Genomic DNA, 22,351 nt, shown 5'->3' on the forward strand with positions numbered 1-22,351 from the left:
AGCCTGGGATTTCCATCATAAACCATGACAGTCATTAGTCTAGGTATCGATATGACCAGACCCTATTTTGACTTTTTTTACAGCAATTGTTAAGCAAATCAATGTACCCCTATGGATGAGTTTGAAGGAGACTTTAAGTATAGAGGAGTTTGTCTCTCAGCAATCTTTCCACTTTTATTTTAGAAGGAGAAAAGAAATCACACCAAAACTTGGCTGTTGACCATCAGATCTTAATGGTGCAATCTTGAAATGGGCCATACAAAGCCCAAAGGCTGTCGGTCTTTTTCAAGGACAGACAGCATGGGACGGAACTGGGATCGAAGTATCAATGGCCTCTGTGTCAGAAATCAAATTATGTTAGTGAGATCTATTATTTTCATTGCTGCACATCTTTCTACCCATCTTCATGTGCGCTCTTTCAAATGACAAAATTAATGTAAACCTTCACTGATAATTGAAATCCAAGCAAACAGTATACTATAAATAGATTACAAGGGCACAGGAGACAGGCTATCTTGGGTAGCAATATTTCATTCAACAATGTCTTTATCTTACAGTAAAGTATCCCACATTCAGAGGGTGCCAGCACAACTTCAATGACATTTTAAAGAATGACCCGGAAGTAAGACCTCCTCAAGCACTCACCTGGTAGAGATACGGCTGAACACCGCATTAAAATTGTTGCAGCTGAGAGAAAAGAGAACCCCAGAGGCAGAATTGCGTAACTCTGTAGCATGTTGATTCCCTTCACGGTAGGTGTGGATAAAATGGCAGATCTCTGGCAACAGTTGCTTGACCAACATTGTCTCATCCAGCCGCATGGTGTCTTTGGGTTGCTGGAAGACAAATGTTGAGATGGAATTGCCATGAGGCATTTCCATGGCTCTGATATTCCAGAGACCAAGGAAGTGTCCTTTACTCGTTAGGCATCCAAGTATTTTTCTGTAAGGAAACTACAGAAATGTTCAAAAGCACAGCTGATAAAAACCTCCACTCTCCTGGTTATTTACCTAACTATGTGTGCTTCTAGGACCCAGTTGGGAATGTCTTTGTTAACCATGTGGTTTAGCCAGTGGTGGTATTCAAATAAAGTTGCCACCAGTTCAGTGGGCGCGGCTTGGTGGCTGCTCTTTGCGCGCATGCACACTTTGCGTGCATGCACACGCCAAACATGCACTTTGCGTAGGTGCAGAGGCGTTCTAACTTGCCTCCTGCAAGCCTGCACAATGCTGGTTGCTGCACCAGCTGCCGCACAGCGCTATTTTGCGCTTTGAATTCTGGCCATAAAAGTGAGTATGGGAGCCCGGGCAGGCAGGTGGGCCAAACACAGAGCAGCGAAGAGAACCGGTTCGGTCTCCACTGCTCATCGCCGCTACCGGCTCTCCAGAACCAGGCAGAACTGGTCGAATACCACCACTGGGTTTATCCGTTAACAGCCGTTCCATACCCCACAAAAGAGTCTGGAGGATTCTCATGGAGGATATAAGGGAATGAAAAGCTAGAGAGAGTTCCTAGAGGGGACTCTAGGAAGAAGAAAAGAGGTCATTTAAATCCCCAGTCAGCTGTTTCATTGACACAGCTAATTCATTTGCTTACTTATAAGGGCAGAGATTGTACACTGTTTCAATCCAGAGGAATCACTGATTGGGAAAAATATTTTAATAACACACGTCTATGGAGATTTTCAACCATCCAGATCATGACTGTCTCAAAGATGATGTTTAAAAGGCAACTGAGTTTTTTTTTTCCCTTGAAAGCATTTCACAAGGCTTCTTGGATGTGAAGCAAAACATTTTCAAGGGAAAAAAAAAAAACCAAGAAAAGCCAGCTGCCTTTTGAACAGCACCTTTGGGTTAATTGCAAACACAGCAGGAGCTATCTGAAGCTAAATCTAAATTAGGATTAGTTGACTGGCTCCACTGACCTTGTTTCTTTATTCACACAATGTGCTGGCCACATCCGGCAGGCACCAATTAAGCATGATATATGAACAAGGCCACCCTATGTCTGAAATATTGGGAAATATGTTAGTTAATTGTGGAAAAATACAGTACTTTGGCCACCCTCAGGCTAATTTGCTGCAGGGATTGATGCCGTCTCTTCAGACATTTTTAAGACGGCTAAGCAAAGCAAAACAAGACATTGTGATCCTTTTAACATAGCATTCCACTGTAGAGGAAACTCTTTTTCTGCATAAGGACTATTCTTCTACAGCAAGTCAGACTGAGCTAAAATGGAATCAGCCAGCTTGTAATTCAATGTTTTAGAAGACACTCATTCACTTCCTTAGTATGCTATGTGAATAAGACCACTGTGCTAAGTCAAAACATAGTTAATCTGAGGAGCATTGCATTTTACGTGAAAGCAATAGTGACTTGTGTTAATGCAGTACATATTTAGGATTAATAATGTTGTATACCTTTGTGGGAATCCTTAAGACTATGAACTTAAAAACAGATGTCTCAATTCCCTTCAGATATTGGTTGTATCCCTAAATTATGCAGTGCCTTTCTATCAATTAGCTTTGCAGTCTCTTTGAGAAAAAAAAAGATTGATCATAAAGGATAACAGCAAAATGAAGCATAGAATTTAGAGAAGGAGTAGGAAAACTATGGCTACTTAACAACATGTGGACTTCAAAGCTCAGCATTCCTGAGCCAGCCATGCTAGCTCAGGAATTCTGGGAGTTGAAATCCACAGGTTGCAAAATTAAAATAGTTAGAACATTTGTCTAAAATTTTAGAACATCTGTCTGTCTGCCTGGAAGCATTTCTGCTTCTTGAGGGAAGGAACAAGACTGACAGAGACACTAACAAGCAAGAGAATACAGATAGTCCTCAACTTATGACCGATTGCTTAGCAACTACCTGAAGTCACGACCGGTTTCCCAAAAAAGTACTTACAACCCAGTTCCAAAGTTACAACATCTACCTAAAGCTGGTTACATGACTGCATTTTGAGCACATGGCAACCAACCTCCCCTTAAAGGCAACTGTGGTCACACAACCACAATTAGCATCCCACCCCTTGAAACTGGTGTTTATATTCATTTTCTTGGGTGGGTGGGTGGGTGGGGAATGCCCCATTGCAAACTTAAATCCTGTAGAAAAAGACTGTAAAATTGGGTGTGATCATGGCCATCACAAATTTAAGACCTTAATTATCAAGCTCAATTATGGTTGTAAGTCAAGAACTACCTGTAGTCAGCTCAATGCCGATGGAACCATATCGCTCCGGTCACCATCTTTATATTTTAAGTTTATTCATCTTGAATTTGCAGGCTAAAATAAGGCAATGTTGAACATTAGGTAGTCCTTGACTTACAACCATTCATTTAGTGACCGTTCAAAGTTACAACAGCACTGAAAAAAGCGTCAGAAGGCTCCTTGGGGTGCTACCCTACAGGGCCAGAGAGCGGATTAATGGTAACTAAAGCAAACAAAAGGCTTTTCAGTGGTAACCCCTTCCCAGCAGAACACTCTTCCCAGGGATGCTCAGTCAATGCCAAGTCTGGGCAGAAGACTAAGCTTCTGCGTGCCCAGATTTTCAAAGTGCTTCCTTTTTATGGAAATTTAATGCTTCACATCAATTCTACTTGCACTTGGTTCTTTTACTGTGGTTTTATTTTTTCCCCCTTTGGAAATTCTACTGTAAATAATTAATTCAAGCCCTTTGCAGCACGCCGGGTGGAGCCGGGCTGAAGCCTGGTGGAAAAGTGTAATGCAATTAAAGAACTAGAAAGGGCATGCTAGGTTGCTCTGTTCTTCAGAGAAAGGTGCAATTTAGTTTCACAACACTATTTACAATTACTGGTAACACCCTTTCTGTGCCAGCCTCCTCCCCCTCCCAATTTAAATAGCAACCAAGTCAAGAGAATTATCAGCAGAAGTAAAACTCACCAGAAAAGGGGGAAAAAAGTCTTATTCCAGTCCAAGCTGAAATGAGACAAAATTATTGGCAATACAGTTAGCATCATCGTTTTGAGAGAAGAGTTGAGGTTTCTGAAAAGATTTGTAGAGTTCCAAACACAAAACAAAGTACTCAGACTTGGGCTTTTGCAGCATCATATTGTATTTGGGTGAATCATTAAGTAGTGTGGAAGGAAAAGCTGGCAATGGCCAGCAGGAGCTTCCATTTCTTTCTTCCCGTGTGTGTGTGTGTGTGTGTGTGTGTGTGTGTGTGTGTGTGTGTTCAAGGACAGTCAAAGAGCAGTAAACCATAGCTGGTTTCCAGTTATAAAAGTAAATGCTGTGTCGGAGAGTGAGAGAGAGAGAAAGAGGAGAGGAGGAAAGGGAATGAGAAAAGGGAAGGATGGGAAAGGAGAAGGGTAAGGGAAGAACTCGATCAGGGCAAAACAATAGACACAATCTACATAGACTTCTGTAAAGCCTTTGAGTCAGTGGTACACGACAAACTACTCCTAAAACTAAAATCTTATGGTATCTCTGGACACCTGCATAACTGGATAGAAGAATTCCTGTCAAACAGACAACAAATGGTCAAAATTGGGAGTGTCCTATCAAATTCTGTACCTATCAACAATGGTGTCCCCCAAGGCAGTGTTCTAGGACCAACTCTCTTCATACTCTACATAAATGACCTCTGTGATCATATTAAGAGCAACTGCATTCTCTTCGCTGATGATGTAAAACTGTTCAACACCACAGACAATACTACTACCCTCCAAAAAGACCTCGACTCTGTATCACAATGGTCAATCAAATGGCAACTTCAAATCTCAACAAATAAATGCTCTATCTTACATATTGGCAAAAAAAAAACAGAAAATAAAATACAAGCTGAATAGTCAAGACCTTGTTGATGATCCAAGCTCTGTAAAGGACCTTGGAATACTCATCTCTAATGATCTAAGTGCCAGAGCCCACTGTAACGACATAGCCAAAAAGGCATGAAGAGTTGTTAACCTAATCCTACGTAGCTTTTTCTCTGGTAATATCACACTACTAACTAGAGCATACAAAACGTGTGCTAGACCAATACTCGAATACAACTCATCAGTCTGGAACCCATATTACGTATCTGATATTAGCACAGTTGAGAAAGTCCAGAAATGTTTCACAAGGAGAGTTCTCCACTCCTGTACTCTACTCTTTGCAGAATAAATTATGCCACCAGACTTGAAATTCTAGACCTAGAAAACCTTGAATTACGCCGTCTTCGGTCTGATCTAAGTATGGTATATAAAATTGTTGTGATTGGAAGGATCGTGGATTGACGTCAGAACCAGGAAACGTTAATCTGAAGGGCAAGCCAGTTAATTAGCACGTTGCCTTAATGGGTATAAAAGGACACAGCTGAGCTGGTGCCTTTTGCCAGAAACAAAATGACTATTTTGAATGAGGATGTTACTGCAAAGAGATCTGTTTGTTTGAATTTTGAAGGGGAGTCCTAACAGTTTCTGTCAGCCGTTATCTTGTTATTTTCCTTCAGTTTGATTTGATTGTGAAACGGCTGCTTTGTGTTTGTTCGTTTGAATTTCCAAGAGGAGACATAACATAAAATTATACATGGCAATGACTAACCTGTCAATGAATACTTCAGCTTCAACCATAACAACACAAGAGCATACAACAGATACAAACTCAAGGGTAATCACACCAAACTTGATTGCAGGAAATATGACTTCAGCAACAGAGTGGTCAATGTCTAGAATACTCTACCTGACTCTGTGGTTTCTTCCCCAAACCCCAAAAACTTTAACTTTAGACTCTCTATTGACCTCACCCCTTTCCTAAAAGGTCTGTAGGGGGCGTGCATAAGCGCACCAATGTGCCTACCATCCCTGTCCTATTGTTTCTTTTTATTTTTCTTATATGTATCCATTTCATGTATTCATAATTGTGTTTATACTTATACTTGTTATCTTGTAAGCGATTGACGAATCAAAATAAATAAATAAATAAATAAATAAATAAATAAATAAATAAATAAAGGGGGAAGGCGAAGGGAAAACAAAAAGGAAGGAAGGGGAAAGGAAGGGAAAGGGAAAGCAAAAGAAGGGGAAGGAAATGGGGAGAGGAAGGAAGTTGAAAGGAAAGTAAAAGGGAAAGAGAAGGAAGGGGAAGCAAAAAAGGAGAAAGGGAAGGGAAGAAAGGAGGAAAGGGAAGAAAGGGAAAGCAAAAAGGGAGGAAGGGGAATGAGAATGGAAGGAAGGGGAAGGGAAAACAAAAGGGGAAAAAAGGGATGGGGAAGGGAAGAAAGGGAAGGAAGGGGAAGGGGATGCGAAAGGGAATAGAGAAAGGGAAAGTGAGGACTCTTGCAGTCTGCAGGATGCCCAGCTGCTGGTAAAGCATCTTCCTTCAACCACCACTTCCAAAAAAAGTGACAGACTGAGGGACCATACAAAACCAATGCTTCAGCAGCAGGTCAGAATATCCTCTGATAGCAAGAGAGGCCAACTAACTTGAAGATGACTAAACAATGGCTCAAGACTTGGTCATGAGCTTGGGCAATAAAGAAGTATGGAATTGTTAAGATGTCTTAGGAATCATGCATAAGTGTAGACATTAATGTAAGTATAGCACAGATATGTAATAAATTAATTTAGATAAGTTTGTTAAGCTTTTCGTATAACAAAAGCCTCTGGGGACACAGTAGCCATCTTAAATACATGCCAGTTGCCAACCATCTGAATTTTGATCATGTGACCATCACATGACCATGGGGATGCTGCAACGGTCATAAGTCACTTTTTCAGTGCCATTGTAACTCCAAACAGTCACTAAACAAATGGTTGGAATTTGAGGACTATTTTTATATACTCAACAAATTCCATGAGGATTGGACTATAATCATCCTTTCAGTTTAAATAATATTGCATCAGCAGTTTCAATTACTTTTTTTTTCTTTTCTTGATTTTTTATAATTAACACAACAGTGGGTTTTGTTCTTCTAAGTAGTTGTCATTCAGGAGAAATCCAACAATATTGGCTGACCTCTTGGCTCTTCCTTGCCAATGAAAATCTATCTAGGATTCAATGTAAAATTCTATACCTAAATGTTCAGCTAATGGCCTTTCAATAAGCCAAATGAAGGGTTTCTTTTTTATATCTGTGGGAAACAATGAATTCTTCCAGGGTCTCCTTAGTGTCAAAATAGTTGGCCTCATAGGATTGGAAGCAACCATCAGGATAAAGTGCAGCTTAGCAATCACCTGATGTTGAAGAAAGAGCAGACTTCACAAAGAAAAATGAAATCAGAGCCTACACACAGGAAGAGACCAGGAGTTTCCAACCTTGGCAACTTTAAGACTTGTAAACTTCAATTCCCAGTATTCTGGCTGGGGAATTCTGGGAGTTGAAGTCCACAAGTCTTCAAGTTGCCATGGTTGAACACTCCAGCAATAGACCATCAGAACAGAGCCTACACAGGTCACCCGATTCTTACAGCCAGTTTAGTCAATGTGCAAATATTCTCAACTGGACCAACCTACTCCTAGATGTTTTGACATGCAGCCATGCCAACCCACATATCCCTCCCTACTAGTTGTTTATGGTGAAGTTACTGTAAGGTGGGTAGATGAGGCTTGGGTTTGGATTCTCGATTTTTGGCAGCAAAGCAATTCTTATAAGTATCTATCTCATGTATTCAAAACTATATTTATTCTTATACCTGTCTCTTGTAAGCGATTGACAAATCAAATAAATACTAAAATACTAAATACTAAAGAAAGATCATTATTGATAGGCTCAACCTCTCTGCATCTGTCCTCTTCAGTGCCTCATCTTGTTTTTCCTATGGTATCTTATCTGAGTATTCACAAGCCACTGGGAAGACATTTTCCCAAACATGACTGCTCCAAATGTGTTGGGCTAGAATTCACTTCACAAGGGAATGATAGAAAGTTGTGTCCAACATATACAATGAGATCAGAAAGAGGTAATATAGAATGTTGTTTATACAAGCGTCAAATAACCCAAGTCTTCTTCCTGCTGTGGCTTGGAACTCAATCTTTCAAAACCATTTGTGGAGAATCACAGGCAGCTTATGGAAGATCTGATTACATTAAACTTGGAACTGCATTGAGGAAACCTTCAGGAATAAACATATATTCTTCAATTTCACAAAGCCCAGGTTTAGCTTTACAATTCTGCTTCATACAAGACACTAACTAATGAGTGACATTCCCAAAGAAACAAGCGTGGGGGCAAGGGGAGTGAGAGCTGACTATCTCTGAGAACAGAACCAAATAAAAATTGGATTTTTTTCCCCCAGAAAGTACAAGATGACATTCCCTCTGGAAGTTTAACAAAACAAAGAAATATAAACTAAGAAGCACCTGCAAAAGTCATCTTTAACAATGGGACAGATGTTTCATGAGTACAATGCCGAACTGAATCAACCCAAAATAAAACCAGAAAGTCAAAGGAGAACACTAAACTTATTTTGCAGTCACTAAACTGGAGTGCTCCTGATATATTACGGTAAACATGACCCTCAATTTACGATCAGTATTGGGTCTGGAATATCCACTGCTAGTTGTTAAGGTAGTTGTTAAGAAGTCGTGCCCGATTTTATGACCTTTTTGCCACAAAGAACTGAATCATCCGGTTGTTAAGTGAATCATGAGCTCATTAAGCAAATCCAGCTTCCCCCACTGACTTTGTCAGAAAGGAGGTCAAAGATTGCAATCACATGACACAGCAACCATCATAAATACATGCCTGTTGCCATGAGCCCTGAATTGTGATGTGACTGTGGAAATGTTGCAACAGTTATATGTGTGAGGACCATTATAAGCCACTTTTTTCAGTGCCATTGTAACTTAGAACAGTTGCTAAACCAATGGTTGCAATTCAAGGACTACCCATATACAGTGCCTATCATGTTTTTTAAACTTTGATAATATTATCTGGGAGCACCGTCAGTTTGAAGTTTCTCTTATAATAGTCAAATGTATTTTTTTTTATCCATCTGGGCCATATCAGAGGCTTGAAGTGTAAATTTCCAATTTACAAAAAACAAAACGAAATGAAAAAACTATTCCATTTAAAGGGCAAAAGAAAACCCACGCAGAGCTGAGCCATACAGACATTGAAAATAAATGCACAATGCTTCACAACTAAGCTGAGGTATATATCATATTTGTTTATTTATTTAACAGATTTTTGTTCCATATTTTAAAATCCTCACTTTTTACAAGCAACTTTGTACTTCAACTTCAGGAAGGCAACAAAACAAGACTGCAAGTTTACTAAAAGTAACCTCCAGATTTGTTCTGCTACAATTCTCAGAATTCCCACAATTCAATTACAATTCTCAGCATTTACAGAATGCACTTTAGAAGTTGCAGCCAAACATATCTGGAGGGCACCTAGTTGACCAATGCTGTATTAAAACAATAAAAAAACATTACACGCATAAACTAACTGGTGTTGATGTCAACATCTTGTTAAGAAAATTACAGGCTACTCACCCCAGCAAGACACTTTTCCAGTGTATCCAAAATAATCAACTGAGAAAGATACAAGTTCTTTTCAGCAGCTTCACTAAATATTCTCTATAAGAAAAAAAAATCAAAATATTAGTTTAGTTTTTGGTAACAAAGCTGACTTATACTGTCACCCACCCGATCGGCATGCTACTTCCAAAAGAACATAACCTCCCTGATACCCTCTATAGCTTTTGAATGAGCAACTTTATTACACTTCACAGATCCTCCAAACGTAACAAAATAAAAACAGTAAGATAAAATATAGAGCAAAATAAAGTAAGAACAATCTATCCTCTACACAATAATCGGTAATCAATTCCAAAGTACCATTTCTGCAGACTGCAAAAATAAATTCAATGACAACTTTGTGTTGTTTTAGCGTCTTTGTCTGCCAGAGTTTTACATAAAATTCTTCTGGTTATTCAGGAAGTTACCTAATGAGGGGGTGTTAGAAACTTACTATGAGATGAGAGATTACAGAAATTACAATACCGATGGGCCTGTAGCTGTTAAATATTCTTTTCGAGAGTTTATTGTGGTTTCTCTTCTGTCCTGTCACATCCCAATCCTCTGATAAGCTCACACATACTAAATCCTTATATAACTTTCAAAACATGGTGCTATTATTCTCCTAACATTAAACGCCAAAGTGTGCTGGTGCTCTGTGAGAAAATGTTGGTGGTCCGCAGAGAAATGGCCATGTAGGGGGCTGATTTAGCATCCACAATGGACAGCATAGCTAGGGTTGACTCCTACTGCTTCTCTCCACTAACAGGTGGCCAAGCTATCCGCAAACTGTTTCTCAAGAAGCGCTCGCTGGAGTGGTGTGGGAAACTTTGGTCGGGCTTGAGAGATGAGAGTGACTCCGGCTGCTTCTTTCCAGGGTCCGGGAAGCATAACAAGCACAGAGAAGCAGCCGGAGTCACTCTCGCCTCTCAAGGAGCCCAGTCGAAGTTTCCCACGCCGCTTCAGCGAACACTCCTTGAGAGACAAGAGTGGCTCTGGCTGCTTCTCTCTGCACTACGGACGCTTTTTACCGAGGTCCAAGAGGTAGGAGACGGGGGCTCCCTTGTCGCCACCAGCTGCTGCAAGTATACCACAGTGAATGCAGAATTCCACACAAATGTGAGTAGCGCTTTTCTCCTGCACCTTCCAGCCACCGCTTTGCGGTGTTTGCACCGCCTACCCTACCACCGCCGCAACAGCACCATTACCTCGTTGCGGCCAGCGAGGGCTGCACTCCTTTTTGTATGTTGCACCACCTGCAAAGTTGTACATTCCACGTGCCATCCCCCTATGGCGGGGATTTTCAGCCCCACCACAGGCCGGTCCCATATTCCAGAGCTGTAGTAGTCACAGGACTGGCCCTTTGGTCATCCCGGAGCAGCTCCTTTATGGCAGGCTGGTGCACCCAGGTGGAGGAGCTGCTCCGGGACGACCAAAGGGCCAGTCTTGTGACTACTACAGCTCTGGAATATGGGACCAACTTTCCCACCAACATCAGCAAGCCACCGTCAGTCTTCCCATCATTTTCCTTCATTCAGATTGACCGTTTTGTAATAATTACACTAACTTTAATAATTTTGTGACAATTAAACAACCTTTAAAGATTTTGTTGATTAAATAAGCATTCATGATTTTGTTATAAATAAGCATTTATAATGTTATATTAATTAGGTGCATTTCATATTAATAAAATGGAAGTTCTCTGATCATTATTTTACAAATGCATTTATTTTTTTAAAAAAATCATATTAGTGGTCCGCAGGATTTAAAATTATGAATTTGGTGGTCCCTGAGGTCCAAAAGGTTGGAGAACCCTGGTCTAGAGAGACCTACTATTCCCAGCAAGAAGACCCTAATTTCAGTTTTTCCTCAGGAAAGGACAGAGACAGAAGGAAAAAATAAGACATACATCAATACACAAGCAGTTCTTTTCCCAAAAGAAACACTAGCTACAGAATCAAATATTTAATCATTTTTCCACCATGGCTTCAGAAGTTGATAGAGTTGGCAGAAATGCCTAAATTGACTGTTTTGATCAAAGAAAAGAATATAAGTACTTTTGTTGGTACATGAAGACCACTTCTGGACTTTGTGCTTGAGAGGGGGGGGGAATGAAACTTTGATTTGGGGTTTTACTGATTATACTGATTTTTAAATGACTAGTTTATATTATTATGGAAAAGTAAAAAGTTGAGGTTTCTTCTTTTTTCCTTCCCATTTCTCTTTCTCCTCCCCCCACTGTATTTTCTATTTGCTTTTGTATTTTTGTATCTTATTCTATAATCTAATAAAATGTTTAAATAATTAATAATAATCAATCAAATAAGCATTTCCACTGGTTTTAATCACAAACTGCAGCCATCTTATTCTATGTCACATACACTTCAGATATCCAAAGTTTTATATAAAATTACACTTTATGATTTTTTTTGCTTTTTTGCTTTATATAAAGTTCCATTATATAGACATGAACAATGTTATTTATCCTGGTTTTACCAAGGATAGAATTGATCTGTATTTAGCCAGTCTTCATCAGTGGGGGGAATCTTTGTCATATAACTCTACAGATAGGAAATGGATGTATTGTATTTTCTCAGAGCTTCTAATTATAATAGGCATCCAATTCTCATAAAAATAAAACAAGCCAATATATATATTTATCTATCTACGTAGACTTAAAAAAATATTTCTCTTGCTCCACATCAAAAGAAGATTAAGTCAATGAGAAAATATCACTTACCATGTTGTTAACATTTTTTAAGATATTTGTGAGGCCACTAATAACCAGAGAGAACTTATACTTGGAAATGTTGATGAGACATTCCTTGTTATGTTCCGTGCTGACTTTGGTGTGAGTATTCTGCTGGCTGGTTTTGATCGGAAGCTGCAATAAAGGGAAGTTTGGAAAGCTGTTATACAGAAGAAAATTTACAGTATAGTACAGTTTATTATGCAAGAATTAGAGAGCAAGTTTGGCCTAATGGCTACGGTGATGTCCTAGTAACCAGGAGACTGCGAGTTCTAGTCCTACCTTAGGCATGAAAGCCGGATGGGCAACTTTGGACCAACCCATTTCACTGGGTTTTTCGTGGGAAAAATAGGAAAAGGAAGGAGTATTATGTAAGTTCATTGCCCTGAGTTACTTACGAAGTAATAAGGGCAGGATAAAAAAGCAAGTCAAATCAAATCAGTCATTCAATAAAATAAATGCATGATAGGTCAACAATCAGCATTTTCTGATTGTCACCACCATTTTCATTTTCTTAAAATTTTGTAAACATCAAAACATGTCAGAAGAAGGCAGCAGCAACCACTTCCAAACTGGCCAGAAACAAAACCAATATGTCCACATTGCACCAAAAATCAATCTCAACTTTAAGGACATTTTATTTAATTAACATAGTTTAACTTTTATTTAAATTATTACAGCTCTGAGCAAACAAGTCCCAGGTCTCCCTCCATCTTTGGAGTCACACCAAGGACTGCAATACTGTTTCTCTTAAGAGTAAAGGCAATTTTAATGAATATTTGACCCCCTTGTGACAGCCAGACAAGAGCTAAATTATTATCTAACATAGGGGCAGGGGGCCACAGCCACTCCAAGTTTTACTTTAGTAACCAATGACTATTTCTTTTAAAAAATGAAGAACCTTGATTTAAATATATCCGATATTTTACTCCCACTCAAAAATAGGCTTATTGGACTCAATAAGACTTTTGCACAAATATATACAATAAAAGTGGACAACAATGTGCCTTATCAGTTTCTTTTTTATTATTTTTTATTGTTCTTTTTCACATTTTACAAATCTTGAACTTAATAACTGGACATGACATCATTATTACATATATCGATCACACACACACACACACACACATATATATATATATACACACACACACACACGCACACACACATACATACATTTGTCTACAATTTTCTTATCTCTAACATTCTTATTTCTATTGTTCAACCATTTGTATCACTTGTCCCAAACTTCATAATACTCTGACTCTTCTTTATCTGTTAATTTTAACATACGTTTATCCATTTCAGTACAATCTAAAATTTTCTGAATTACTAATTCCTCTCAGGGCATGTTATTTTGTTTCCAACATTGTGCAAATGCTATTCTTGGTGCTGTCAATATATGGAGTAGAATATATTTAATCGTGCCTTATCAGTTTCACAGGATTCTACTCTCTCCCACCTCTATTTATCATCGACATCAGGGTTTCCCGATCCCCAGGCTGTGGCAAGCTAGCAGCCAGTCCAGGCAAACAGGCAAATCCCCATCTGTGGGATGCAAGCAGCTTGTGAAACCACAACCACTCCGGTCCATGGAAAACTCTCTCTCCACGCAAACAGTCCCTAGTGCCCCAAAGATGGGGGGGTCACTGATCTACATGAAGCTATTAGGTGACAGAACCCATTAATATCAGGTCACTAAATGATTCCATCTAAATGCTTTCCCAATGCCTGAAGATTTGGGATCTGGATGGGGGAAAAATTGACCTCAGCTCAACCTTGACAAGACTAAATAGCTGTGGGATTTAGGGCTCCTCATAACTAGTATTTTTCCATCACTGACTCTGGATGGAGTAATACTCCCTCAGACAGAGTTGGAATGCAATCTAGGGTCATCCTAGAGTCACAAGTGATAGTTACTGCCTATTCCAGATGAAGGAGCAAGCTTTGATCCTATCAGTGAAGAATGTCCCACAGTGGGTTCCAGGAAACATCATTTCTGTACGTAGTCCTCAACCTACAACAGTTTGCTTAGTGACTATTTGAATTTACAACAGTGCTGAAAAAAAGTGACATATTACCATTTTTCACACTTATGACCACTGCAGCATCCCCATGGTCATTTGACTTACATTTGGATGCTTGACAACTGACTCACATTTATGAACTGATTCATAATTATGACAGCTGCAGTGTCCCAAGGTCATGTGATCCCCTTTTGCAACTTTCTGACAAGCAAAGTCAATGGGGAAGCCAGATTCCCTTAATAACCATATTACTGAGCAACTGCAGTGATTCACTTAACAATTGTGGCAAGAAAAATGGGACAAAACCCACTTAACATTTTCACTTAGCAACATTAATTTTGGGCTCAAATTTGGTCATAAGTTGAGGACTTGTATTGTGCTACCTGTCTTGTTACCATCCTGCCTTCTGATATGGACAGCCCCGCATCCCTTACTGGCCTTTTCAAAGACTGTGAAGACTCAGCTATTCCCAGGGTGGGGCCAGAGTGTTAATAGAAGTCTGACTTGCATGCAGCTGTCCTTGACATGTTGCTAATGTGATTCTTTATGGGTTTCAACCTAATTAAATGGACTGGGAAATTGATTTTGTTTTCTCTTCTTTGCTGCCTTCGATGATGAGCTGTCATGTAAATATGCTAAAAATAAAAGCTTCTAAGATGTAGCATGTCAACATACTAACCAAAGGGGAGTTGACAGCTGTAGTCTAGCACACCTGGAAACACCAAGTTGAAGAAAACTGATCTCCTCTGCTGTGGGAGTAACCAATCATTAAGTTAGTAACATGACTGTTAAGTGAATCTGGTTTCCCGCTTACTTTGCTTGTCAGAAGGTCACAAAAGGGGATTACATGACCCCGGGACACTGTAAGTATTATGAATGAGTCAGTTGCCAAGCGTCTGAATTTTGTTTGCTCGAGCAAGGGGATGCTGCAACAGTTCATGTGAAAAATGGACTTTTTTCAGTGCCATTGCAACTTCGAACAGTCACTAAATGGAGTGTCGTAAGTCAAGGATCACATGTACTGAAGCTGAATGTTAATTTTCCTTACCCCATATACCCTACTGGTATATTCACCATCTTATATGCAAAAAGGAATGAAAAACATACAACTCCTATCATTCCTCTCCTGATTTTCTATTGGGAATAGTCACATCTCCATAACTGTGTACTAGGAGTAAGGATACAGTAAATGTTCTCTGAAAGATCTCCAGATGAGTGGTAGCACCCTTGACTGTTTTTAAGGGAAAATGTTCAAAGAGTTCATGAATTCAGAGCAGGATGAGGATGGTGCATTTAACGAATTTCTGGAAAACTACCTGCTGGCACAAAATCTACTTTTCACAATTTCTGCTAGTTTGGAACGATGCAGAAACTGGTTATGGCTGCTATTCCCAGGCCAACACATCCTTCTTGTACATCACAAATCCTGTACCTACAAGGTGAATCTGCTGCAAAATTCAAGATGCAGAGAAAAAGTGGGAATTTCAATCTAAAACTACCCAACCTCAAGGATGATGAAGAGATGCCACTGAATTGCAGAGGGCCCATAAGCCCCTGAAGCTTTGTGGCCCAATTCAGTACAGGCAGTCCTCGACTTACAACCACAATTGATCCCCAAATTGCTGTTGTTAAACTCACTTAATTGTTAAGTGAGTTTTGCCCCATTTTACGACCTTTCCTGCTACAGTTGTTAAGCGAATCACTGCAGTTGATAAGTTAGTAACCCGGTTAAGTGAATCTGGCTTCCCCAATGACTCTTGCTTGTCAGAAGTTTGCAAAAGGGGGTCATGTGTCTCTAGGACACTGTAACCATCAATAAATATGAACCAATTGCCAAGAATCTGAATTTGGATCACATGGCCATGGGGATGCTGCAAAGGTTGTAACTTTGAAAAAGGGTCATAAATCACATTCTTCAATGCCATTGTAACTTCGGTCACTAAACAAACTGTTGTAAGTCAAGGACTACCTGTATAAGGAATGAGCCCAGTAAGACCTTAAGCTTATATGGAAGCACTCCTGTCTTCTCTATGAACATAACCATGAAGAAACTTTGCAAGATTTTAATTTCAGTTTTTGCTTAACTGAAACTTAGGTAAGCAAATGTGCAATTATAGTTTGTTTGCTCTAACCTCACTTAAAACAACAGTTTGAAAATTAAATGGAGCTTAAACCCAAATAATTAAACCCCATAATTTAGTGCAAGAAAGCAAAAAAATGTGACCCTAATGACATAAATAGCGAGTCTGCAACATCTTTGGGACTTCCAGAGCTCCAAAGATTACAAATAGCCAAAATTCATTTCCAAATTCTCTTTTACATTTTTACCATGGTTTATATTTACTACAAAGGTAGTGATATTTTTTCCTGAGCTGTACATTTTTTCCCTGTTCTCTTGGGGAACAAGATAGCTCCAGAGCCCACATATGCAGGAACAAATCTGCAACTTTTTTTGAAATTATTTTTGGGATGTTGGGAGGGAATTCACTCAAAATAACTGGTTTTAACTTGCCAGATACTTGGGACATCGATTTTGAGTATTGCATCAGTTAAATAAAAGCATAACAATTGCAAAAATGAGCAATTTGCCATCAAATTTCAGGAGCACAATTTTGGAGAGTGCAAAACCTTGGCTGCATGCTACCTGGAAGTACAGGCTACTCAGGCCTCATTTAAGGAATCAACTACATTTGGTTGTGTTTGCACAAGTACATGCTACTAAAACAAAACAAACTTCATTACCATAAAATCAGACTACACTCTGTGGCATCTAAGCAGGGTGGATAAAAACTGATGCTTTTTTAAAAATTGGGTTTTTTTTCAATTTAAATCAGATTTTTAACTTTTTTTATCAAATATATTTTAATAAAATGCTTTTGGAGTAAAAATCTATCTAAAAGTTGCTTTCTATTTAAGATATATCAATAATGTAGTTTATTCAGCATGAAATAGAGCTTAGTTATGTAGAATGAGGCTGTATATTCTGCAATATTGGAACTGTTGGTAAGTCAACAGTGGGTCAGAGGAGAAGCTGCTGCGGGACAGAGATGACAGTTGTTCTTTTAAAATATGATTTAAATTGAGTTAATTAAAATCAAGCCTTTTTACTTGTGATTTAAATCATGATTTAAATCAACGATGTAAATCAAATCCAGCTTGCATCTAACGAAAGAGACTATCATTGTTAAAACTTTTAATATCTGGAATATCTGAAATTTAACTCAAGTTATAGTCATCATCTATCTTTCATATAAGAGATTGTAGAACTGTTCAGTTTTTAAAAACTCCAATCCTGTGATTCACGAAAGAATTCTGTATGATCCTCTTGTGTCAAAACTTTGGAGTTTGGAGAAGTATGTGGTAGTAGAGATAAGATGTGCAATGATTCCACGGACCCAAGACACTAATCCTCTTCCATGAACACTAGTCACTTTGTTGCAAGCTGCATCCACACATTCTTAAAAAGGTCACAGACCAATCATTTCCCTTATGCGTCATGTACCAGTCAATTGGTTGCAAGTAACCTTCAACTCTGTAATAAAATTCTTTTCAAAAGTCCACTTTGAGGAAGTTGGATTTTGGATTAAAGTCAACAGCTTTGGATCAGAGCAATATATGACACATGCAGCTGTACCTAATACACACACACACACAATTTGACAGGAAATATGGATGATTTTTAGTGGCAGGAACCTCATGGCAATACTTTCCTCTCATTCCTTAACAAAAATTCTGAATACTCGAGTCTACACACAGGAACTCTGTGCCATCGAACAAAGCAATTATGTCCAACTGTTAAGTCTCAGAACACAGGCAGTCCTCGACTTAGAACAGTTCATTTAGTGACTGTTCAAAGTTATGTCACTGAAAAAAAGTGACTTATGACCATTTTTCTCCCTTGGAGTCATGAACAAAATTCAGACAGTTGGCAATTGACTCATAGTTATGACAGTTGCAGAGTCCCGGGGTTGTGATCCCCTTTTGTGACCTTCTAACAAGGTCAATGGGGAAGGCAGATTTACTTAACAACCATGTTACTAACTTAACAACTGCAGCGATTCACTTAACAGCTGTGCTGAGAAAGGTTGCAAAATGGGGCAAAACTCACTTCTCACTTAACAAATTGCTTAGCAACATAAATTGCTTAGCAAAATAAATTATGGGCTCAATTTTGGTCATAAATCGAGGACTACCTGTACTGTGGCATAATTTTAGTTAGACAGTCAATGATCAACTCAGCTAACACTCCTGTTTCACAGATATACATATTTATATGGGCCAGGAGAAATTGTTTTACTCCAACACCTATAAATTCTACTTGGAAATCTGAGTTTTTCTCCAAGTCACCCCCATTTTATTTTATTAAACCACAACCATGCCAATCCAACAACCTATAGGTAGTCCTCAACTTACGATCACAGTTGACCAGAATTTCTATTTCTGAGCAAGATGGTTGTTGTTAAGGGAATCACATTCAATTTTACAACTTTTTTGCCATAGTTGTTGAATCCAGCTTCCCTCGTTGACTTTGCTTGTTGGAAGCCAGCTGGGAATGTCACAAATGGCAAATCACATGACTCCACAATGCTGCAATCATCATAAATACAAATTTTGATCAAATGACTGTGGGATGCTACAACAGTCATAAATGTGAGAACTGACTGTCACTTTTTTCAGTGCCATTGTAACTTTGAATGGCTGCTAAACAAATAGTTGTAAGTCAAGGACTACCTATAGTAAATTGCCATTTTTTAGAAATTAGCTAGCATATGTTCCACATCTTTGTCCATCTGAACCAGATGACCTGCTCTAAACAGCTTTCAAAAGTTTTTACAAATGTCAGGCCAATGTCTTTCTTCTTAATCATGGCTTTAGAAAAAAGAACATGAAAATTCCAGAGATTACACCTGAGGCCTGTTTGCCTGCAAGCCATAAGCACTATTGCGCCTCTACAAATATATATTACAAATAAGACAGATGGGGCAAACTAATTGGATTCAGATAAAACTATAAGCCAGAATTTCAGAGAACCCTGCATAATTTCTTAAGCTGTTCTGCTGTCTATTCCTACCTACCTCGTTCTGTTTTGTTTTGTTCACTAGATGATACACAAGAATTCTTGACCATTTTTTTTTGCATGTTTGTCTTTTTGTGTGTACAATACAATAAAACATAACAAAACAATAACGTAACATAGAGCCAGTTTAATGTAGTGGTTACTACAGGAGACTGAGTTCTCGTCCCACTTAGAGATGAAAGCTGGCTGGGTGACTTTGTGCTGATCACCAGGAAGCTGTGAATTCTAGTTCTGCCTTAGGCATGAAAAACAGTTGGGTAACTTCTTAGTCCAACCAATTCATAAGGTTGTTGTTGTGAGGAAAATAGGAGGAAGAAGAAATATTATGTATGTTCACCACCTTGAATTACTTATAAAGTAATAAAGATGGGATAAAAATCTAATGAATAAATATTTTGTTAAAACAAGATGCTCAGGCTTATTCACTCAACTTGCTAAGATACTGAACACCCTACAAACATGTAATCACCTATTACACATGTTTCTACAAAAACTGAACATCTGGGTAAGTTTCACCCAAAACTCAGTACCAGTTCCAGCAGGTACATTTCAAAAACAGATGTGGGACCAGAACAAATGGTACATTTGATTTCATTTATTTTTAGCTGAACTACAATTAAATGTAGCTGACATGGTTATATTCTAGCAATATAGTTCATAAAGTTCATAATATTCACTTTCTATCATAACAAAAACAGTTATTTGGTAAACACTTTGGAGATCAAAGATAGCTTGATCTAAGGTTTCCAAGGGCTAAATGTAACTCTGGATGCTAAGAATGTGCCTTTCTCTTCAAGACAAGAAATATGAAACCTGGAATATACATTTAGGACAAGAAATGCTGACCAATTTATTTTTAAACTCCAAATTTTATTAGTTCTCCCTAGAAATGAAGTAGAAATGCTTTCTAAACTACTATACTACATGTATAGTTTACAAAATCCTGCCTGCTAAAATTAGGCTCAGAATTAAAAATTCTGGCATTTGGCAACCCAACTTGAGAGCATAGCTTTTACCTCTCAAAGACCAGCCAAGTCCTTCTAGCAGAATTCAGAAAAAAGACATTGGAAAGACACCCCTCTGCTCAGCTAAAAGTCCTCTTCCATTGAACTCTTTCTCTCCCTCAAAGTCTTTAACTGCACAATACAAAGTTTATTTAAGTTTGAAAATTTGTACCTAGAACTGATATTTTTCATCTTTCCCATCCTTTTTTTCTCTTTTGTGTTCTGTTTTTTATAGTAAACCTATGAATAGGGAATGTCTTGTTCTCATTGACTGTACTTTCACACTGAACAATTGCATAAAAATTCATTGAGCAAATAATAGTGGTATCTAAATACTCTTATTGTTACAAAACACAAGCAAATTAGATTTTTAATTTGGGGATAGCAACAAGGAGGTACTTCCAAAGACACCATCAATAGTCATAATCTACCACTGTACACAATGTACATTTCATTAGAACATTTAGGGCAAAAGGCTATTTTAAAAAAAAGTGAATTTGAGGCTATTTTCCAAATTAGCAACAATTATTAAACCAATCTATTATAAACAAAGGCAGTCAAACATCTTGGTCCCCAATCATTTCCCAGAGTCTGTAATTAAACAATTGAATCACTCAGAGAAGCTATATTGTTTCTTCTTTCATATTCACAGGAACAATTCTCATTTCAACAAGAATTAAAGTTGGGGGGAAAAGGTTGGATTGCTCAGTCACTAAGAGAATGGATTCACATAGTGTAATGTCATAATATGCTTTATGCCATGTGAGAAATAAGCTATTGTATATTATAAATCATGTATCATGGTATTACTTGGGTAATAGGTAACTGACATATTAAACCATGACTTAGATTAAAAGTGTTACATTATACTTACAAAATACACCTACTGGTACCTTATCCAGAGCATCATTACATTTAATTTTGACTGCTGCAGATAGTTAAATAAACCATGTCCTATTACTGTTCTATCTTGGCTGAATAATTTAAGTGCATTTAAAAGTTTCTCTGAATCCTGTCTTGATGACTGTCATCCTCCTCCTCCTCACCAACATAAATATTAATTTTAATTTTTTTTACGTTAACAAGGAAAATAGTTGATCCTTGCAATAGACCTAAAACATTTTAACTCAGGTGAACAATTCTAAGTCTATACATGCCATATGGCACTCAGCATCCTCCTTATTTAGGATATTGACCGCCTCCAATTTTAGAAAAATCTTATTTAGGATAAATAAAATTTGCTATTTAAATACACAACAAACACATATGCTCAAACAAAGAGTATGTATATGTATGTATGTATGTATATATATGTATATGTATATGTATATATATATGTATATGTGTATATCTATCTATCTATCTATCTATCTATCTATCTATCTATCTATCTATCTATCTTTGGTTATTCGGGTTTTCTCCCGTGTAAGAATGGAAGTATCTAGGCAACGTTTCAATGAAGTCTCATTCATCATCTTCAGGCTTGTGTCTTCAGCTCTGTGCTTCTCAGAGGAGGAGGAAGAAGAGAAGCACAGAGCTGAAGACACAAGCTTGAAGATGATGAATGAGACTTCATCGAAACGTTGCCTAGATACTTCCAATCTTACGCGGGAGAAAACCCGAATAACCAAAGATCCACATACTAATACCCGCGAGAACCTCAGAACACACACACACACACACACACACACACACACACATATATATATATATATATATGTAGATTTTCACGGGTACAGGTATGTAGGTCTAGGTGTGTTCGGGTCTCTCCCCGTGTAAGATTAAGATACTCTTAATCTTACATGGGAAAAGACCCGAACACACCTAGACCTACATATATATGTATGTATATATATATGCATGCACGCACGCAATTTTCTAAATTTGCTTGACCACATGGCAGCAGTCTAATGTGTATCAGTTTCTGTGCATAAACCCTATAGATCCACCCATTACAGCAAAATGAAATAAGAATGTATCACATTTCTTCTCAAACATCAAAAATGATGGGATTGAGGATCTCCATGGGAACAA

General features: G+C 38.3%; 1 protein-coding gene across 2 annotated transcripts in view; it reads right to left on the minus strand.

Annotated features, from left to right (window-relative positions):
• NF1 (neurofibromin 1) overlaps positions 1–22,351 on the minus strand; it is a 207,901-nt gene that overhangs the window by 181,877 nt on the left and 3,673 nt on the right. For both annotated transcript variants that reach the window (XM_026710278.2, XM_026710277.2), the window contains exons 2-4: positions 12,201–12,344; positions 9,437–9,520; positions 646–836 (exon numbers count right to left, since the gene is read on the minus strand). In XM_026710278.2, coding sequence (XP_026566063.1) covers positions 646–836; positions 9,437–9,520; positions 12,201–12,344 — 419 coding nt within the window. The remainder of the gene's footprint in view (positions 1–645; positions 837–9,436; positions 9,521–12,200; positions 12,345–22,351) is intronic.

Source organism: Pseudonaja textilis, chromosome 1, assembly GCF_049901715.1.
Source record: "Pseudonaja textilis isolate UNSWEBS1 chromosome 1, rPseTex1.2, whole genome shotgun sequence".
NCBI lineage: Eukaryota > Metazoa > Chordata > Lepidosauria > Squamata > Elapidae > Pseudonaja > Pseudonaja textilis.